The 20,469-nt window shown below is 36.9% G+C and overlaps 1 protein-coding gene across 1 annotated transcript in view; it reads left to right on the forward strand.

Annotated features, from left to right (window-relative positions):
• Positions 1-5,157: 5,157 nt before the first annotated feature.
• Positions 5,158-20,469, forward strand: part of LOC126278621 (cohesin subunit SA-2-like) — a 379,668-nt gene continuing 364,356 nt past the window's right edge. Inside the window, exons 1-2 of the mRNA XM_049978860.1 lie at positions 5,158-5,439; positions 14,487-14,654. Of these exons, the coding sequence (XP_049834817.1) occupies positions 5,419-5,439; positions 14,487-14,654 (189 nt within the window). The 5' untranslated portion in view covers positions 5,158-5,418. The remainder of the gene's footprint in view (positions 5,440-14,486; positions 14,655-20,469) is intronic.

Raw genomic sequence — 20,469 nt, forward strand, 5'->3', positions numbered from 1 at the left:
AGGGGTTCTGCAAGACAGTATATCATAACCAATACTATTCCTGACATTTATCAATGACTTTCCCAGTAGTGTTACTCATGGCGAAAAAAATTCTCTTTGCTAATGACAGCAATGTCTTTATTACAGTCACTGAGAAAGCAAATGAAACTCTTGGTCAATAAGCAATAAAGTGACATTGAACACAAAGAAAACTAATGCCATAATTCCAATTTGAAGAGGGAAATGACAATGTCAAATTAAATGTAGATGGCACAAATGCAATATTTCTAGGAATTAATATTGATTCCTAGTAGAAGTGGTGCAAACACACAAAGGTACTTGCAAACAGAATGTTATCAGCACGTTATGCCCTTAGTATCCTGTCATCAGTAGGTAACAGTGTCTTTTAGTTACATACTACTCATATGTACACTCAATTCTTAGCTAAGGCATTCTTTTTTGGGGGAACAAATGCATAAAATATGAACACAGTTTTCAAACTCCAGAAAAGAGCCATAAGAATAATAACCAAAAATAGTACTCAAGCTCATTGTAAAAATCTGTTCAAAATACTTAGTATTTTAACTGCTCTGCGTGAATACAATCACCAGTCAGTTGTACACATTGGTAATCACTGCACAAACAGCTCTGTCCGTGACCATGGAGCAAGAGCTAGCCTCAACTTACATTTACCAATAAAAAATAAACATAAAACACAAAACAGCATTTTCTACCAAGGAATAAAACTGTACAATAAATTACACAAAAGAGATTAAAGAAACTGCAAAAATACACTTATGTACAAAACCAGCTAAAAAGTACCTCTTATGCGATATATTTTATACATTGGATAATCACTTAGATAAAACAGAGGTGTTTGGTAAAAAAAAGGCTAGACAGATTAATAATAATAATAATAATAATAATAATAATAATGTCTGAGATAAGAAATAATAATAATAATAATAATAATAATAATAATAATAATAATAATAATAGTAATGATGTCTGAGATAAGAAAGAAATAATAATAATAATAATAATAATAATAATAATAATAATAATAATTATTATTATTATTATTATTATTATTATTATTATTATTATTATTATTATAAAACCTCCAACATTCCACATAACACCTTCACCTCCCCCCCCTCTGTTTTCTAGAAAAACTTACCCCTAGCTATGCATAGAACAATACTAAGACCTCTTCCTCTTTCTGAGCTCAACATCTCACTCATTATAGAGAATACCAACTGGAAAGTTGCAGTACAGGCAATGGCCCAGAGATCACCAGTCTGTGTGTATAGTGTGTGCAGTGACTGATAGTGAGATATGAATAAACAGTGTGGCATTAAATTATTTAACAGTTATGTGTATAAAAAAAAAAGTTATGTGCCAGGAGTAACTCTAATGATTGCCTCTAACTAGAAGGCTATAAATGTATCTGTATACAAATTAGCTTACTTTAAATTGGTCTAAACTAGTAAATACTTAGACATGTATATCCCTGTAAAAAGAGATATACAGATGAATAAAGCTGCTGCTGCTGGTGCTACTACTACTACTACTACTACTACTACTACTACTCTACCTAATATTGCAGTTACTGTGAAGCAGGAATCATTTTTCGCTTTCATTAATATGGTCTCTTTTTATGGAAGAACACTCAATGGCAACAATGTTTTGCAGTAAATTTCCAAGAAATGGTGCACATTGAGATCGTGGTTTCGCTGCATGCACATTGAAGTTGCAGCCTCACTGTGGGCTATATACAGTATATCGAGGGGTCGACTCTCGATATGTTAACAAGAGCGATGACCAAAGACGACAGTGTTGGAAACAGAAATTCATTAAAAGCGCGAGAGTGAAAGCACTTTTTTCATTGATGGGAATTAATTAAAGAAATGAACAGAAATGAACAAAGCACTTACGTTATATATCGTCACAGAGAGAGAGAGAGAGAGAGAGAGAGAGAGAGAGAGAGAGAGAGAGAGAGAGAGAGAGAGAGTGTGTGTGTGTGTGTGTGTGTGTGTGTGTGTGTGTGTGTGTGTGTGTGTGTGTGTTTGGGGGGGGGGGGGTTGTAGGCAATGGGCAGCATTATTTTTTCCCCTAACCAGTATATACTTTTGACACGTCTTTTACGAAAATTGGCCGAGTCTCACAGGAGAAAGATTTGTCAGTTACGAAAATATGAAAACTGAAATACGCACAGTTCGCTCGATCCCAGTGTCTCCCCTCTTCCTTGACAGACAATTAAAGTGACTGCACGAGAAGCTAAATGCCAATGGCCTTGCCACAGTGTTAACACTGGTTCCCATCAGATTGCCGAAGTTAAGCACTGTAGGGCTGGGCTACACTTGAATGGGTGACCATCCGGTCTGCCGAGCGCTGTTGGCAAGCGGGGTTTACTCGGCCCTTGTGAGGCAAACTGATGAGCTACTTTATTGAGTAGTAGCTGCTCCGGTCTCGAAAACTGACATACGGCTGGCAGAGCTGTGTGTTGACCACATGCCCCTCCATATCCGCATCCAGTGAGGCCTATGGGCTGAAGATAACACGGCGGCCAGTCAGTATCGTTGGGCCTTCATGGCCTGTTCCGGAGGATTTTATGTTTAGAGAAGCTCAATGTTCTATGTGTGTACTGGTGGATCGTCAGATGATACAAATTCTAGTGAATGACTGAAGAGGTCTTAATCAGTTCCCATGTTTTTCAGTGTTTCCTATGATTGGTCACCATATATGATCTCTCTTGTAGCTGGTAAAATGAAATATTTAAGAGGACATTGTACGTGAAATTCGTTGAAATTTACTATTTTCCGTTTTATACTCCATAATGTACTTTCCTGGTCATTTTGGTATATAATACATTAAAGTCAGACAATTGTGAACCTTCAAATAGTATTTTGAATGTTGACATGTGACTGTCAAATTTCGCAGCTACGCATATACTGCCACAGTTGAGCAGTCATATCAGAAGATTCAATGGTTGCTGCTACATCAGAAGCTGTTGAACAAAATGAGGGTGACACAGACATCAGTATTTCTGTGGACTTATCCTGGCAAAAGCGTAGGTTTAGGTCTAAAAATGGTTTTACACGTGCAATAAGAATTGACACTGGAAAAGTTTTGGATTATTATTATTTCTCAGTAATTACTTCCAAGTAATTGATGAATTACATGAATATTATACGAAGGCCATTAGAAATAACTGTGGTAATTTAGAGAAGATGAAAAGAGCTGTGTGGAGCACTTTCTTTCATCGAATATCAACTGATGAAAATCCATGTAATGCTTTGTGTCCACCTCCACCAAAAACTTGGTGTAAATATAGCCAAGCTAAATTTTCTGGCACCTGTATGAATTTACACATAAACATTATCTTCTTTTGGCAGTAATGGAAGCAGTCAAACCCATTTACAGAGATCTGTAAAATCCTGAGCTACTAAACAAGTGTTTATATGGGAAGACCCACAATGTGAACGAGTCCTTCAATAATGTTGTGTGGTGCCACGTGCATAAAAATGTATTTGTTGGCCTTATGAACCTAAAGTTAGCACTGTCTGATGCTGTAATAACTTTTAATGGTAGGAACTATGAAAGACTGAAGGTTCGGGAGTAGCTAGGGGTAAGATTTAGACAGAACACAACTAAAGGATGGCGGGCACTGGATGTGCTTCATGTATGTGAAACAGAATTAGCTGCTCTGCAAATGACAAAAGAAGCAAGAAAGAAAAGGAAGGTGCAAGCACTGGGCTGTTGTGGCACTGAAGAAGACACAGTCTGTGGTCCAGGACAATTTAGTACATAAAAGAAGCAGAAATGTAAGAGTCTGTATAAGAATTAGTAATAAAAAAAGTTTCAAACCTCAACATCTCTGAATTACATTTTTTGCAATAAAAGACCCGTTTTCTAGAAAAGTACTAACGGCAGGGATATGAAATTTTCACAGCATGCCAAGTATGAGATTCAACACATATGGAACTAGAATATCCTGAGATGTTTTGTTTTTACGTTCATTTATTTCGCTACAAAATTCTCTCAAAAAATTGACTGTTTGAAAAAAAAAATAGACAATGCCCCACAATACAATTTTAGTAGTAATTCTAGTTCAGTGTATCTAGAAAGGTGGTGAAAATTTTTATGTTAGTGTCTTAAAAAGTTTCCATGATAATGGGTGACAAAATTTGATAATTTAACATTGGCTTTGTACGACATACGATGTCTCCTTAATGTGAGGTGCTAACGTTTTCTTTCTCCTGGAATAAACGCGAAAAATGAAGCACTTTATCGACTCTGCTCGATTCCGCCAAAAGCCTAGAAAACTTCTGTTTCATTCTGAAGTAATCGTCCTCTTCCATACTTCATGCTGGCGATGTGAGATTCATCTACTTCTACAATTTTATTTTGACATCATTGGCGACACGATCATTAGTAACATTAACACAACACACCTCCCTTTGTATCCAGCCAGCAACGAGTATGGTGCTCTAGTTAACACCTAATTTTATTCTGTCAAACCACGTATTCTTTGTTTTAAAACTTCCCTTCCGACATTTTTTATATACGAGCTGGAAATAAAAATTAACTTTCACTGTAATCTTCGACAGCGTTATAGAATTTTCGGAGTCACAATGAATGCAGTTACCAACCGCTTCCACGTAAGAGAATTCAGGATGGCCATTCGACTTCTACTACTCTCACGCGGCCTACCGTTGTCAAAGCAGAAAACAGCTTTCCTATTTCCCACTTCGAGAGTCGAGCGTTCGATATATATCGCTTGCAGCGAGACCACAACTTAAATGTGCACCGTTTCTTGGAAATTGCAATATTTGCAAACAAAGCGATAATATAAAAAAATAATCTGATGATTAAGCACTTAAGATTGCAGTGCATATAATTAGTTCCGTCGTCAGTGTACTATCTCGCTTATGTTGATACCACAGACATGCCTGTGATAGACACCTGCGTTGAACAACTATGAAACAATTATACGCGACGCGGGATTTCAACTTAACTGCGAATGTGTGCGTATTGTTATGTTGTAAGTGCACTCCAAGAGAAGAAATTTTCTAATACGAGCAATTTACTGTTTTATTCGAAAAGATATATTTGTTATTTTAATAATGTGACTGACGGCAATGCTGTTTCGTCAGACCCAAAGCGATCAGTGCACTTGGAAGACAGAGGCAGAATACATTTACGCTCTGACATTGGATTACTTTTAATCGTATTCGTACTGTTTGAGCACTTCTGTTTCCTTATTTTACAGGATCATAGGTAGTAAGGTTGCGAGCAGTTTTTTGTAACAACGTTTAATCGCGTAATGTTTTATGCGACAGTTTGCATTGTTGTCGGACGTGTTGAACGAAACGATTTTCTACTTGTTAATTTAGGAATCTGAGCAGAAAGGCTTCCAGTCAGTTCAGAAGAATAATGGAAAAGAAACAAGTTAAGGTGAGATTACGAAACTACAGTTTCGCACTGCAGTTAAGTCAATGTTTTTGTGCAACTATTATAGTGGAACAGTATATTTTTTCCCCTTCTTACTCCATGTTAGTGACAATAATATATTTAACATACTTCATCATATTTATCCACAAACTCCTTCAAATATCGCATGCTGTAAGAGGCTAGCACATTTTATTTATTGCATGAAACTGCACAAATAATTTTGGTGAATTTACATTACTTGTAACTTTCACTATTTTTGTTGTACTCTTCGTGTATTAATAATCAAACAATATTATTCATATTTTATGAGTGATGTTGTATCATTCCATTTAACAGCCTTCTTGCCATTATAACTTAAAAGAATATCAGTGAAGATTTGTTCTGTTTCAGAATACCTGTTATTTCTAGATATAGTGTGTAAGAACTCTATGATGACTTGTGTGTCGTTTGTAATACCGAGTTTGAGTTACAGCTATTGAGAGATTACCTCCAGTTTAACCATTCAGCAGGATATCCTTTAATCTTCTTCTTTAAGGTTCTTTTCCTCACATTGTATTTGCATGACATAAATGTTGTTTGTTACATTGAAAGAACTTATTACACAACTGAACAGAATAATTGCAGTATGTCCATTGTTATGAATTAGAGAATTATCTTTTTCTGTTAACTTCTCCCTTTGCATTACACTCTGTAAACGTTTTCTAGAGCAGTCAACTCTCAGATTCTTGAAGGCAGATAATGTTGACTGTTTGTAACTTAAAGTTACGCAATTTTTTGGGGGAATAGCAATTTATCATATCCTTACACTTTTAACAAACAGTAAACATTGTGACATGTAATGTGTCGGTCGAACAAATGATTGCAATGTATGGCTACATGCTGGTCTTTTACAATTTACCACTATCCCTGTTCAAGAATTTGCTTATGATAAGAAATAAGTAGTTAAGGAGAAACAATTTTGATCTACGTTTAAAAGTGTGTGCTGTCAGTCAGTTATTTCCTTATGCAAATTAGGTAAGAGTTTTATAGCTGTGTGTTTGCTCCTTTTATCATACACTTAGATTCTGTAGAGGGCAGTACATATTGTTTATCCCATGAATATTGTATTTCAGTCGTTTCTTGCCAACTGATGTTGTGCACCCTCCTCTTTTTGCCCCTCACCTTAGCATTTCAGCTTTTGCTTAAATTACCAAACATAATTCCATGAACTTTCAGCTTTCAATATGCAACACTGTAGGTGCTACACTCATTTAAGTGATGAGGCTGATCAAAAAGCCATTAGCAACACTCCAAAAATTTTGTAATTTGACTAAAGATTACAAATCCTAGTAGTTAAGAGGTGTCTTCCGTTGACTTGCTGCTTCGACTCTTTGCTGAGTGTGGTACAGTAATGAACTTAAATTGCAAAAACTAAAGTTGTATGGTTTGGTTCCTATTGTCACTCAAAGTGGTGAAAAAAATGGCATATCAAATATTTTCCAAAGTTTGGATATTAATTTATCCTAAACAAAACACTTCAGGAAGCCTCCTTCCACCTTACTTCGTGACATTCTATGTGTAGTTATATTTGATTCTTCTGTTCCCTTCACTTCTTTTGGTAGTTTTCAAGTAGGTAAAAAAAAAATTGTAATTACAATGAAGTAACCTGATCAAGGATTTTCTTTTCTTTTTTATACATTCATAATGTCGTAGTTGTGGTCTTCAGTCCAGAGACTGGTTTGATGCAGCTCTCCATGCTACTCTATCCTGCGCAAGCTTCTTCATCTCTGAGTAACTACCGCAACCTACATCCTTCGGAATCTGCTTAGTATATTCATCTCTTGGTCTCCCTCTATGATTGTTATCCTCCACACTTCTCTCCAGTACTGGACTGGCGATTCCTTGATGCCTCAGAATGTGTCCTGTCAGCCGATGCCTTCTTGTAGTCAAGTTCTGCCACAAATTCCTTTTCACCCCAATTCTGCTCGGTACCTCCTCATTAGTCACATGATCAACCCATCTAATCTTCAGCATTCTTCTGTAGCACCACTTTTTGAAAGATTCTCTTCCCTTCTATGTATTGTTCATGTATCACTTCCATACATGGCTACACTCCATACAAAAACTTTCAGAAAGGACTTCCTGACACTTAAATCTATACTCAATGTTAACAAATTTCTCTTCTTCAGAAACGCTTTCCCTGCCATAGCCAGTCTACATTTTATATCATCTCTACTTTGACCATCATCAGTTATTTGCTACCCAAGTAGCAAAACTCATCTACTACTCATTTCCACACAAGTGTCACATTTCCTAATCTAATTTCATCATCACTTGATTTAATTCAACTACATTCCATTATCCTCGTTTTACTCTTTTTGATGTTCACCTTATATCCCTCCTTTCAAGACACTGTCTATTCTGTTCAACTGCTTTTCCGATTTATTTCCTGTCTCTGACAGAATTACAATTTCGTTGGCAAACCTCAAAGTTTTTATTTCTTCTCCCTGGATTTTAATTCCTACTCCAAATTTTTCTTTTGTTTCCTTTACTGCTTGCTTAATATACAGAGTAAGTAACATCGGGGATAGGCTAAACCCTGTCTCACTCCCTTTGCAACTACTGCTTCCCTTTCATGCCCCTCAACTCTTATATCTGCCATCTGGTTTTTGTACAAATAGCCTTTCACTCCCTGTGTTTTACCCCTGCCGCCTTCAGAATTTGAAATAACGTATTCCAGTCAACATTGTGTAAAACTTTCTTTAACTCTACAAATGTTAGAAACGTAGGTTTGCCTTTCCTTAATCTATCTTCTAAGATAAATCGTAGGGTCAGTATTGCCTCACTTTTTCCAACATTTTTATGGAATCCGAACTGATCTTCCACAAGGTCGGCTTCTACCAGTTTTTCCATTCATCTGTAAAGAATTTGTGTTAGTATTTTGCAGCCATGACTTATTTAACTGAAACTTTGGCTATTTTTACACCTTTCAGCACGTGCTTTTGGATTGGAATTATTGTATTCTTCTTGAAGTCTGAGGGTAGTTCGACGGTCTCATACATCTTAGTCACCAGATAGTAGAGTTTTGCAATGCGTTGCAAGCTCCGTGCTATTGATATTCATAGAGGTGGTTATCTTTTCTCCAAAGATCTTGATTTTTGTGTAGGCAGTATCTATCTTACTCTTAGTGACATATACCTCTATATTCATGCATTTGTCCTTTAGCCATTTTGCACTTCCTGTCGATCTCATTTTTGAGACATTTGAATTCCTTTTTGCCTGCTTCATTTACTGCATTTTTATATTTTCTTCTTTCATAAATTAAAGTCAATATCTCTTCTGTTACCCAAGGATTTCTACTAGACCTCACTGTTTTACTTACTTGATTCTCTGCTGTCTTCACTATTTCATCTGAGTCATTCCATGTCAAATCAACACATCTGTTTTACCTCACCCTCTTAGATTTTGCTGAAAGTTGGTATACTTATAGTGGGCACTGAGACTAAGAAAAATACTGAATTTCAATTTTTTATCTCAAACCATTCCTGAAATATGGCTATGTAAACTTTTCAAAAACGAGTCAAAAATGTGTGAACGGACTTTTTTAAAATTGGCCTAGGAGCTGCCCTAATTGAGCTAGAGAACTGGGAAAGGTGTCATTTTGAAACATTTTTCATGCTCTTTAGACAAAAAATATAGCTTCTAATTAATAACCTTTTTCAAAATGGTAATTAATACTTTGATTTAATTTTTTTACAAAAAGTACATAATTTAAAATTTTCAAAATATTTCCATAACTACTTCACACTGTTGTAAATCACATGGCAAAATGTAAATCTGGGATGATAATGGATTCATTGTTAAAAAAAATCATTCCGGTCTCTTGTTTTTCACTAACGCCCTAGTTTGATGAAATTGACCTTTAACAAACAGGAATTTCTTTAAAATATAAAATAAGAATATTTCTGAAGCGGCGTAGTCTTCTTGAGTGGAATATGCAAAACCAACATTTGTGATATTATCTACTGCCCACTCAAATAGATCTCGTGCGGTTTGGATCTGATTTTGGTATGGCCTTTGCACACTTGCACGTGCTGCCAGTCTCTTTACTGAACCCTCTACTCCATCACAAGGCCCTTTCCCATGTTCTGTGGCTGAAAAGTGCCACTCAGCTTTTATGTTGAAGTCTTCCTCATGAAGGCAAAGGTTCAGGAAGTTTTTCTTATTTTTATACTGAGCGGCAGAACCGTCAGAATAATAGTATATCTTTTTTTGAATCTTTTGAAATTTATTGTTAGATATGAAGTCAGCTTCTTTGAAAGGAGTAAACCACAGTTGTATTGTGCTCCAGGCAATCAGAAACAATGACAAAGCTCATATGCTCAATTTTGTCTTCCTGTTTGTAATATATAACAAAAGGATGAATGGTAATCTGTTGTCTTGTCCAGTGGAAACTCTGAGCTTCATCCTGTAGAAATATACTATAATTTTCTGAAAAATCACATATGACAACAAATTCAGATTCCATAAGGTTTTCTCTTGTGGAGTTAAGGAATGTTCGTTGTTGCTTGGCAATGAAGTCATGCCGAATCAAAGTTGACATCTTACTGCAAAATAAATCTATGAATTCTTCAGAAGTTTTCTGAACAATTTCCAGATTACATCGGTCAACTGACATCCACTGTCGGAACTGAACTTGTTCAATTAAGTTTTCATGAAAAGAGTCTTTTAAAATTTTAAGTATGACAGTTTCTCCTGGGCAGTATTCACAGTTTCCCATGTTGCAATCAACTGATGATGGGTTGCAAAGCATTTTTGCAATGCACTGCTTATAATTGTTTAAGCTGCTGTTTGTTACTGTATTTAGTTTGGCATTTTCTATCTTTAATTTTATGTTTTGGTGAGTTGTGCACACGCAGAAAGTGTGTGTGCCACTCCGGCCAGCTAGTACACAATGTTTTGCTCTCAACCCCGCAAATTTAGAGAAACCTATTTTTATGTTAGGAAACTTGTCTTTAAAATGCGTGTAAGCTTCTTTAAGACTTACCAAGCGGGAAAGCGCCGGCAGACAGGCACAATGAACAAAACACACAAACACACACACACAGAATTACTAGCTTTCGCAACCGATGGTTGCTTCTTCAGGAAAGAGGGAAGGAGAGGAAAGACGAAAGAATGTGGGTTTTAAGGGAGAGGGTAAGGAGCCATTCCAATCCCGGGGGAGCGGAAAGACTTCCCTTAGGGGGAAAAAAAGGACAGGGTGTGTGTGTGTGTGTGTGTGTGTGTGTGTGTGTGTGTGTGTGTGTGTGTGTGTGTGTGTGTGTGTGTGTGTGTGTCCCTTAAAACCCACATCCTTTCGTCTTTCCCTCTCCTTCCCTCTTTCCTGAAGAAGCAATCATCGGTTGCGAAAGCTTGTAATTCTGTGTGTGTGTTTGTGTGTTTTGTTCATTGTGCCTGTCTGCCGGTGCTTTCCCGCTAGGTAAGTCTTGGAATCTTTGTTTTTAATATATTTTTCCCATGTGGAAGTTTCTTTCTATTTTAAGCTTCTTTAAGTTTACACAAAATAAGTTTTTTTTTATATTTTTGTTTTATTTCCACGTGTTTCTGTAATTGTCACACAATCTTTAATACCTGGCATTGCCCTGCTAACTTCATCATTTTCATAAAATGAGTGTACAGTTTTGACAGTTTCTGTTGGTAAACACTTCCCTGGTTTTGGGTTTGGACCTTCCATGAATCCTTTCTCTTCCAAAATTTTTTTGGACTGCCGAACAATGTAATTAGGAGCATTACATTCCGTCATTATTTTCTTGACACTCCACTTTTCAGGTAAACTTGTAAGAATCATTAGTTTTTTTGCTCTACTTATAGAATTTTTAAAGTTTCTTTTAAGATTTTCAAGAACGGATCCATCAGTATCAGTATCTGGCGAAGAAGTTTCAGGAGCAACAAAAAGTTTACGTGTCATTGATGAGATTTTCTTCACTTTTGATTTGGCGTAATGCCTAGATGTTAGTTTTCTCTTGTCAATTGGGGACTAACCTAGTTCTTGAAGTGTTGTGTTAAATGTTTTAACAGCTACTGCAGTTGGAGTGAAGTCAGGGTCTTGGTCTCAGGTGATTGATTATCTCTGATACAGAAGTTTCTTCTTCAACACTTTCATCACTGATGGGCTCTGGTGTATTTTTCAATTTGGTTGCACCTCTTCTACATTTATCACAAATCTTGGCACCACTTGGTATCCCTATGTATGCGGTCCTCTACTGACGTACTACCTTAAAGGTCAGTTCGGTCAAACTAGGGCCGTTAGTGAAACACAAGAGTCTGGAATAATTTTTTTTTAACAATGAACCCATCATCATCCCACATTTGTATTTTGCCATGTGATTTACAACGGTATGAAGTAGTTATGGAAATATTTTGAAAATTTTCAATTATGTACTTTTTGTAAAAAAATTAAATCAAAATATTAATTACTATTTTGAAAAAGGTTATTAATTAGAAGCTATATTTTTTGTCTATCACTGGAAAGAGTATGAAAAATGCCTCAAAATGACACCTTTCCCAGTTCTTTAGCTCAATTAGGGCAGCTCCTAGGGCAATTTAAAAAAAGTCCATTCACACATTTTTGGACAGTTTTTGAAAAGTTTACCTGACCATATTTCAGGAATGGTTTGAGGTAAAAAATTGAAATTTGGTATTTTTCTTAGTTTCAGCACCCACTATAAGTATACCAACTTTCAGCAAAATCTAAGAGGGCGAGGTAAAATTTTTATTTAAAGTGTGTTAATTTGACATGGAATGACCCATCTCTCGAAGCTACCCATTCTTCCTCTACTTTATTTCTTTCCCCTGTTCTTGTCAATTGTTCCCTAATTCTCTCTCTGAAACTCTGTACAAACTCTGGTTCTTTCAGTTTTAATCAAATTGTGGTCAGAATCCACATCTGCCCCTGGAAATTTCTTACAATTGAAAACCTAGTTCCTAAATCTCTGTCTTACTGTTATCTATCTGAAACCTTCTATTGCCTCCAGGCCTCTTGCACGTATACAACCTTCTTTGATGATTCTTAAACCAAGTGTTAGCTATGATTAAGTTATGCTCTGTGCAAAATTCTACCAGGTGACTTCCTCTTTCATTCCTTTCACAATAGTCCATATTCACCTACAACTTTTCCTTTTCTTCTTTTCCTACTATCGAATTCCAGGCCCCCATTACGATTAAATTTTCATCTCCTTTAACTATCTGAACAATTTCTTTTATGGCATCATCATGCATTTCTTAAATCTCTTTGTCATCTGCGGAGCTAGTTGGCATATAAACTTGTACTGCTTTGGTAGGTGTGGGCTTTTTTATTGATTATTAAACCAACCCCAGTATTACCCCAGTTGATTTTATATTTATAACTCTGTATCACCTGACCAGATGTCTTGTTCGTCCTGCCACTGAACTCCATTAATTACCACTATACCTAAATGTAACCTATCTATTTCCCTTTTTAAATTTTCTAACCTAGCTGCCCAATTAAGGGATCTGACATTCCATGCTCCGATCTGTAGAAGGCCATTGTTTTTTCTCCTGATCATGACATCCTCCTGAGAAGTCCCCGCCCGGAGATCTGAATGGGGGACTATTTTACCTGGCCGGAATATTTTACCCAAGAGGACATCATCATCTTTTAACTATACAGTAAAGCTGCATGCCCTTGGGAAAAAATACAGCTGTAGTTTCCCCTTGCTATCAGCTGTTTGCAGTACAGCACAGCAAGGCCGTTTTGGTTGATGTTACAAGGCCAGATCAGTCGGTCATCCAGACTGTTGCCCCTGCAACTACGGAAAAGGTTGCTGCCCCTCTTCGGGAACCACATGCTTGTCTGGCCTCTCAACAGATACCCTTCCATTGTGGTTGCACCTATGGTACGGACGTCTGTATTGCTGAGGCACACAAGCCTCCCCACCAGTGGCTAGGTACATGGTTCATGGGGGGACATTCATAATAGCATAGTTATTTTTGAGTGCTGTCTACAAATAGATAAAATTAAATTTTAGTTTGTACCTTAAGACAAGGCAATTATTTTCAGAAAGATCCTCCATCTGAGAATTTATAATTGAGCATTTCATAATTTCACATTTGAAAAACAAATTTATAACATGGTTTTGTGGATCATTATGTGGGTAAAAAAAAGTGTTATGAACTGCTTGTACACTGTTATAATTTTTACTGGTTGGTTGGTTTTTGAGGTTGAAGGGACCAGACTACAAAGGCCATCGGTCCCTTATAATTTTTATTATATGAAACAGTGGGTCTGTGTTCCATACAGTACCGTTTGTTGAAAATAAGTCTTCAAGAGCCTTTTCAGATTGTTCCTGCAGCGTTGTATCACACATCTCATCTTAATTCGCTTCCTCATTTCTTTCCACAATATTGTCATTAACAGTCTCATGTTTATGTAGTACATCAGTATATTCCTTCCTCATTTGTATCTTTGCTTTGCTTGTTATTTTGTTTCCATCTGGACTCGTGATCTTCACATAGCTTCTTTCCTCCAAACATTTCTTTACTTTTCAGTTGTGTGGCATCATATTTATCTGTAGTCACGCAAACATCTACAGCTTTGCATTTTGCTGTAGCTATTCTTTATTTGACAGTTTGCACTTCCTGCCAGTCTCAAATTTTAGGTACCCATGTTCCATTTTATCTGGTTTCCTTGCTGTACTTTTATATTTTCTCATTTCATCTCCTGTGTTACCTGATATTTTGTGGTGGTCCTCTTCTTTTCTGCCTAGTTTATGAATAGTACTAAAACTCCTATAAACAGTATGTGCTTTGGTAATTGTTTATGCTGACTGAAATTAACATGATCATGTAGTAATATTTTAGATGTGTGAATGTCATCACAGTGATGCCACATGTTGTTTACTTCCATTATTTGTTTTCAATATATGTGACATTATCATCCTGTAGTACTGAATAGTATTGCAGTTTTCACATCCACCATTATATGGGCATGTGCTGTAGTCACCTATTAAATTTATCATTCTTTTGTAATGATTTAATTATCTGTTTACTAGGCCCTTGTGGATGAAATAATAAAATGCTACAAGAGCGATACCGCCACGGGACTGCAAGTCACAATACAGTTCTTTGTAAATGCTTGTTCTTCTCAAATCAGAGTTGAAGATTATGATTCAAAAGATTTTGAGAACATAATAAAAAGCATGGAAGAGGATGTTATTAAGGTTCGTATCTATGGTCTAAAATTCTGAATTTATGGTGAAACACACACACACACACACAAAATAAGGAAGGGGGAGGGTTGAAGAAAAGGTTCTACAACAATTCGACAGCGTGATATTAAAAACAGTTATTAGTGGATAAGAGTAAGAGGAATTGGGAACAAAATGATACTTACTAATTCCCAGAAAAATAAACCCAGTAGAAAAAATGTTGAAATCTGTGTGAAATCTTATGGGAGTTAACTGCTAAGATCATCAGTCCCTAAGCTTACACACTACTTAACCTAAATTATCCTAAGGACAAACACACACACCCGTGCCCGAGGGAGGACTCGAACCTCAGCCAGGACCAGCCGAAACCCAGTAGATCAAGTGGACCACTGAAGAGCATGTAGTCCAACATAATTAAAGGGCCTACTCATCTCCTAATTTGTTTTCAGCTAAAATGACAAATGAAGTTAGTTAGTTAGTCATTTCTAAGTCATGAAAATGTTTTTCTCAATTCCCAAATATTCCAGGAGAGATTTTCAAAGTTGTTGCCTGTTTATATACAGAAAGAAAAAGCAGATTTGTTGGTTATCTAAGAGTGTTAAACATTTTCATTAAGGGATCCACCTAGTGGAAACATAATCAGTCATCATCACCCCTAAAGACTAGTAAATTTGAGCAATATCACTTAACAGCTGAACTGCATAGCAACATAAATTTCAACAAAGGCAGTGGTATCATGCAGTGAGTCATTGTATTTGGAATTGTCAAATTGCCCAAGAAGTAGCAGACTGAGGGTCTTTGGCAAAAAACGTGACAAAATGAATTAATGGTGGTGTACAGCAAATGCTTTCTTTTGTTATTGTGTTCAGTTCCCCTCCACACTGCCCGAGTGTATTAAAGGCCCTACATACACACACTGACTGAGTGGAGGGATTTGTGTGCAGCCTACATAAATCCCGACCAACTTCAGTCAGTTATAGTGCTATCCTGTTTCTCTTGCTAGTTGTAAATTCTTTATAGTAAATTCACTGAGGTTATGTTAGAACAGAAAGGAAACTGTTTTAGAGGTAACAAGGCCAAGAGAAAGCTGTGGACAAAGAAACAAATTCATCCTTGCCCTTTTACTTGAGGAGCTGGAAGCCAATAGTTTTAACAGTTTTCTAAGAATGGATGAAACATACTTTTCAGAGCTGTTGAAAGTCATGAAATTATTCTTAACAAAAAGGAATTGTCATAAGAGAGGCTGCAAACTGCAAAGAGAGGCTCTTAACTACATTATGGTTTCTAGATGCTGGCAGAAGTTCCTAAGACCTCAAATTCATTGTAGTTGTAGCCCTATAATTATTATTTAAAATGATTCCTGAAACCTGCAGCGTGATTTATAGTGCCCGAGGAACTACAGCATTGTAGTTTAAAGAAAACGAAATAAAACAAATTATATTCACATAAACTTTATTAATTTATTTTTGTACGTGGTATAAAAGATACCTTCTGTATATTTAAGAAACTCATTTCAATTTAGAAGCTGAAAGACTACAAATACTGATGCCACTCATCATCTAATGAATACAGCACCAGATACGTAGAAAATGCAGCATTTAGCAACTGTTAGACCTATAAACAGGGTCGGTCTGAGAACATTTTTTCATGCAAGCAGCATATCATCTGGCAACCAGGTCACCAATTTTCTACACGAACACTACCCCCCCCCCCCCCTCCCCTACATCCCACACTCCACCCCACCTCCCACACCCCTCCCCACCGTTACCCCATCCCTTGCCTTCCTGCCTCAGATATTAGTTGCTGTTCCTTAGGCTCTTGGTACGACCTTTATAAATAAATCTACATCTGATGACTGTGGAAATGGGTCATTTTCATTACCAATTATGATACACCCTGTGCACAAATCTTGCCCTAGGAGTACCTCTGGTGTCCCTCTCCCCTCTCAGCTTGGCACACCAATCGGTAGCTTGTGTTACTGGGGGCTTAAAGTGGCCCTGACTGTAAAAATAAAATTCTATGGTTTGTTCTTCAAAGCAGAAGATATGGTATAGGCAAAGTTTATTAAGACTTCTAACAGTGAAGCAAGTGTGTTTTATGAATAAAAACTCTTTAACTTTGGTTTTTACATTTCATGTACAATGTGTGTTGGAAATGAAATCGTAAGTGTATTCTGTCTGTATTTCAGTTTTTTTCATTTCTGATAAAACTAAAACCTAATCTGTCTCTGTTTTGACCTTTATGTTTCATTTGTGAACACTGAAAGACCTGAGTCGAAACAAGGCCCCCGGAGTAGACAACATTCCATTCGAACTACTGACGGCCTTGGGAGAGCCAGTCCTGACGAAACTGTACCATCTGGTGAGCAAGATGTATGAAACAGGCGAAATACCCTCAGACTTCAAGAAGAATGTAATAATTCCAATCCCAAAGAAAGCAGGTGTTGACAGATGTGAAAATTACCGAACTATCAGTTTAATAAGCCACAGCTGCAAAATACTAACTCGAATTCTTTACAGACGAATGGAAAACTAGTAGAAGCCGACCTCGGGGAAGATCAGTTTGGATTCCGTAGAAATACTGGAACATGTGAGGCAATACTGACCTTACGACTTATCCTAGAAGCTAGATTAAGGAAAGGCGAACCTACATTTCTAGCATTTGTAGACTTAGAGAAAGCTTTTGACACTGTTGACTGGAATACTCTTCTTTTAAATTCTAAAGGTGGCAGGTGTAAAATACAGGGAGCGAAAGGCTATTTACAATTTGTACGGAAACCAGATGGCAGTTACGAGTTGAGGGACATGAAAGGGTAGCAGTGGTTGGGAAGGGAGTAAGACAGGGTTGCAGCCTCTCCCCGATGTTATTCAATCTGTATATTGAACAAGCAGTAAAGGAAACAAAAGAAAAATTTGGAGTAGGTATTAAAATCCATGGAGAAGAAGTAAAAACTTTGAGGTTCGCTGATGACATTGTAATTCTGTCAGAGACAGCAAAGGACTTGGAAGAGCAGTTGAATGGAATGGACAGTGTCTTGAAAGGAGGATATAAGATGAACATCAACAAAAGCAAAACGAGAATAATGGAATGTAGTCGAATTAAGTCGGGTGATGCTGAGGGAATTAGATTAGGAAATGAGACACTTAAAGTAGTAAAGGAGTTTTGCTATTTGGGGAGCAAAATAACTGATGATGATCGAAGTAGACTGGCAATGGCAAGGAAAGCGTTTCTGAAGAAGAGAAATTTGTTAACATCGAGTATTGATTTAAGTGTCAGTAATTCGTTTCTGAAAGTATTTTATGGAGTGTAGCCATGTATGGAACTGAAACATGGACAATAAATAGTTTAGACAAGAAGAGAATAGAAGCTTTCGAAATGTGGTGCTACAGAAGAATGCTGAAGATTAGATGGGTAGATCACATAACTAATGAGGAAGTATTGATTAGGATTGGGCAGAAGAGTAGTTTGTGGCACAACTTGACCAGAAGAAGGGATTGGTTGGTAGGACATGTTCTGAGGCATCAAGGGATCACCAATTTAGTATTGGAGGGCAGCGTGGAGGGTAAAAATCGTAGAGGGAGACCAAGAGATGAATACACTAATCAGATTCAAAAGGATGTAGGTTGCAGTAGGTACTGGGAGATGAAGAAGCTTGCACAGGATAGAGTAGCATGGAGAGCTGCATCAAACCAGTCTCAGGACTGAAGACAACAACAACATTTCATTTGTGAAAAGTATTAGAAATAAAACTTAAAAACAAAAATATAGTAGGTTGATGGACTTCTATATGTCTTTTGCTGTCTCTGTGTGCCATGGATTTGTTAAAAAATTAAACAACATCGTTTCTTGCATCTCTACTGCTATATTCCTCACACAATGTGTCTCACAAACACCTCCAGTGAAGTGACAAAAGAGGACACTCTAGTTCTACACATGGCATAACTAGTTGGGTGAAGCGGTGATGTGTGGGCATGTGGGAGGGGGAAAATGACCGCCTGACAAGAAATTGTCAGTCGATTGGCCAAAGCACTTACATAAGTTCCATTTGTTGGTCTGTGTGCATTTAGTGCCCTAGGCTACCTTTCTATTGTTTAAGGTGGGCTATTCCAGCATGGACTCTCCTTACACCACACGGCATTTTGTTTATTCAGCATTGTCGTGTAATCATTAGCATCAGTTTTGGAGTCTAATGTTGCATAAGAGAAAAGAATAAATTAAATACATGATAAACAACTTTGTCGATATTTCCTTTTTAGAATCACGGCAAAAATATTGGGCATCAACGTGTTTGTGACATTAATGTGAGGGTGCTCTTCATTCTGACTTCTTGAAAAAAAGATATTTTACTCTTGTCGTGAGTGAGAAAAGTTACTCACAACATTATATAGGCCTATTCCTGAATGCATTTTTGTAGCTTGGAAAATATTTTAGCTGTAATGAATGACAACATATCGAAAATTTCAGTGCTTTTGGTATCTGTCTTTTACTGGAAATCTTATCATTTAAGAACTAGACAGATAGCGGTGAATTGTCAGAGGCATCTAAAGAGGAATACTGAATAATTTCATTTCCGTCTTCAAGTATTCTGATCAGTTGGTGTCTTGGTTCAAAACAGCATATTCAAGTAATTTTAAAGAAACCAGATGGCAGAAGAGTTGTTATCAATGAACAGAAGTAATCCACAAATGCTCTTATTTTGATGGACATGTCAACTACTAACTATTCTCTAAGCTGAAGTGACAAATTTGAGTTTTCAGGTGTTAATGCCTGGTGGTAAAACTTAGTATTATGTATATCTTAACCCATTAATGCCCAAAACATGATGTTTTATTACTTTTTTGCATTTGTTACTTTTACCTTTTTGTTAAAAAAGAAGCATTTAAACTCAAACAGCAATTCTTATCTTTCTAGTTGTAAAATAATAAAGTAATGCAATGTACAATATGTGTAATGCTAAGCACTATTGAGAGCAAAATGTACATTTACTGTGTTTGCTGGCATATGAGTCGCACTTTTTTCCTTTGAAAATAAGCCCAAAAACTGGATGATCTTATACATCTGTAATAAGCTCCATTTCTTCAAAATTTCTATGTTTTGGCTTGGAGCAGGCCATTGTTAGCTTTCTTGCAGATTTTGAATTTTCCAGTTGTGTAGAGTTCAGTGGATGCACATGCCCTGTCGGTAACGGTTTTTAGGTTGTTCATTCAACATTAACTAATGTTGTGTTTAGTATGGAGATTCCCTTGCATCGTACCTATATTATGGTTTCATTTTAGGGTGTATACGACCCGGCACAACGGGGAGATCAGGGAAAAACCCAGGAATTTTTTCATCTGGGAGAAAACCGCAAAATACCCAGGAATTTTCTAGAATTCTGGGAATTTTTCTTTGTTTTAGTTTTAAGTTAAATTTTTATAACTTTGATTGGTAAGAACAAATACTCTAACAAAGAATATTACTGTATCTCGCAACTGCAGAATAATACTGCAGCAGTAAAACACGAACGAAAGTAAAACTTAAGTTGCAGAGGAAGTGCACCATATACAAGAAAAAAACACAGTGCTCATACAAGTGTCTGCCAACAGCAAAATGTGTCAAAGGCTTTAGGAATACTATGCAGTGTTTCATAACAACAGATTGCCTCCGATGAATGTGATGTGACAACTGTTTACATTAGATTCTTTCGAGCGGTTGTGAGCGAGCTTATGCGCATATGCAGTTGAGTCACATATGAGTGGTACCTTCTCCTGCTTCTGACAGTGTGGCAGTTAGCTGTATAAGCAATAGCAGCAAACAGCCAGATGCTATGCCCAACAGGCATGGAACT

The sequence above is a fragment of the Schistocerca gregaria genome, chromosome 6 (genome assembly GCF_023897955.1).
Source record: "Schistocerca gregaria isolate iqSchGreg1 chromosome 6, iqSchGreg1.2, whole genome shotgun sequence".
Classification (NCBI taxonomy): domain Eukaryota; kingdom Metazoa; phylum Arthropoda; class Insecta; order Orthoptera; family Acrididae; genus Schistocerca; species Schistocerca gregaria.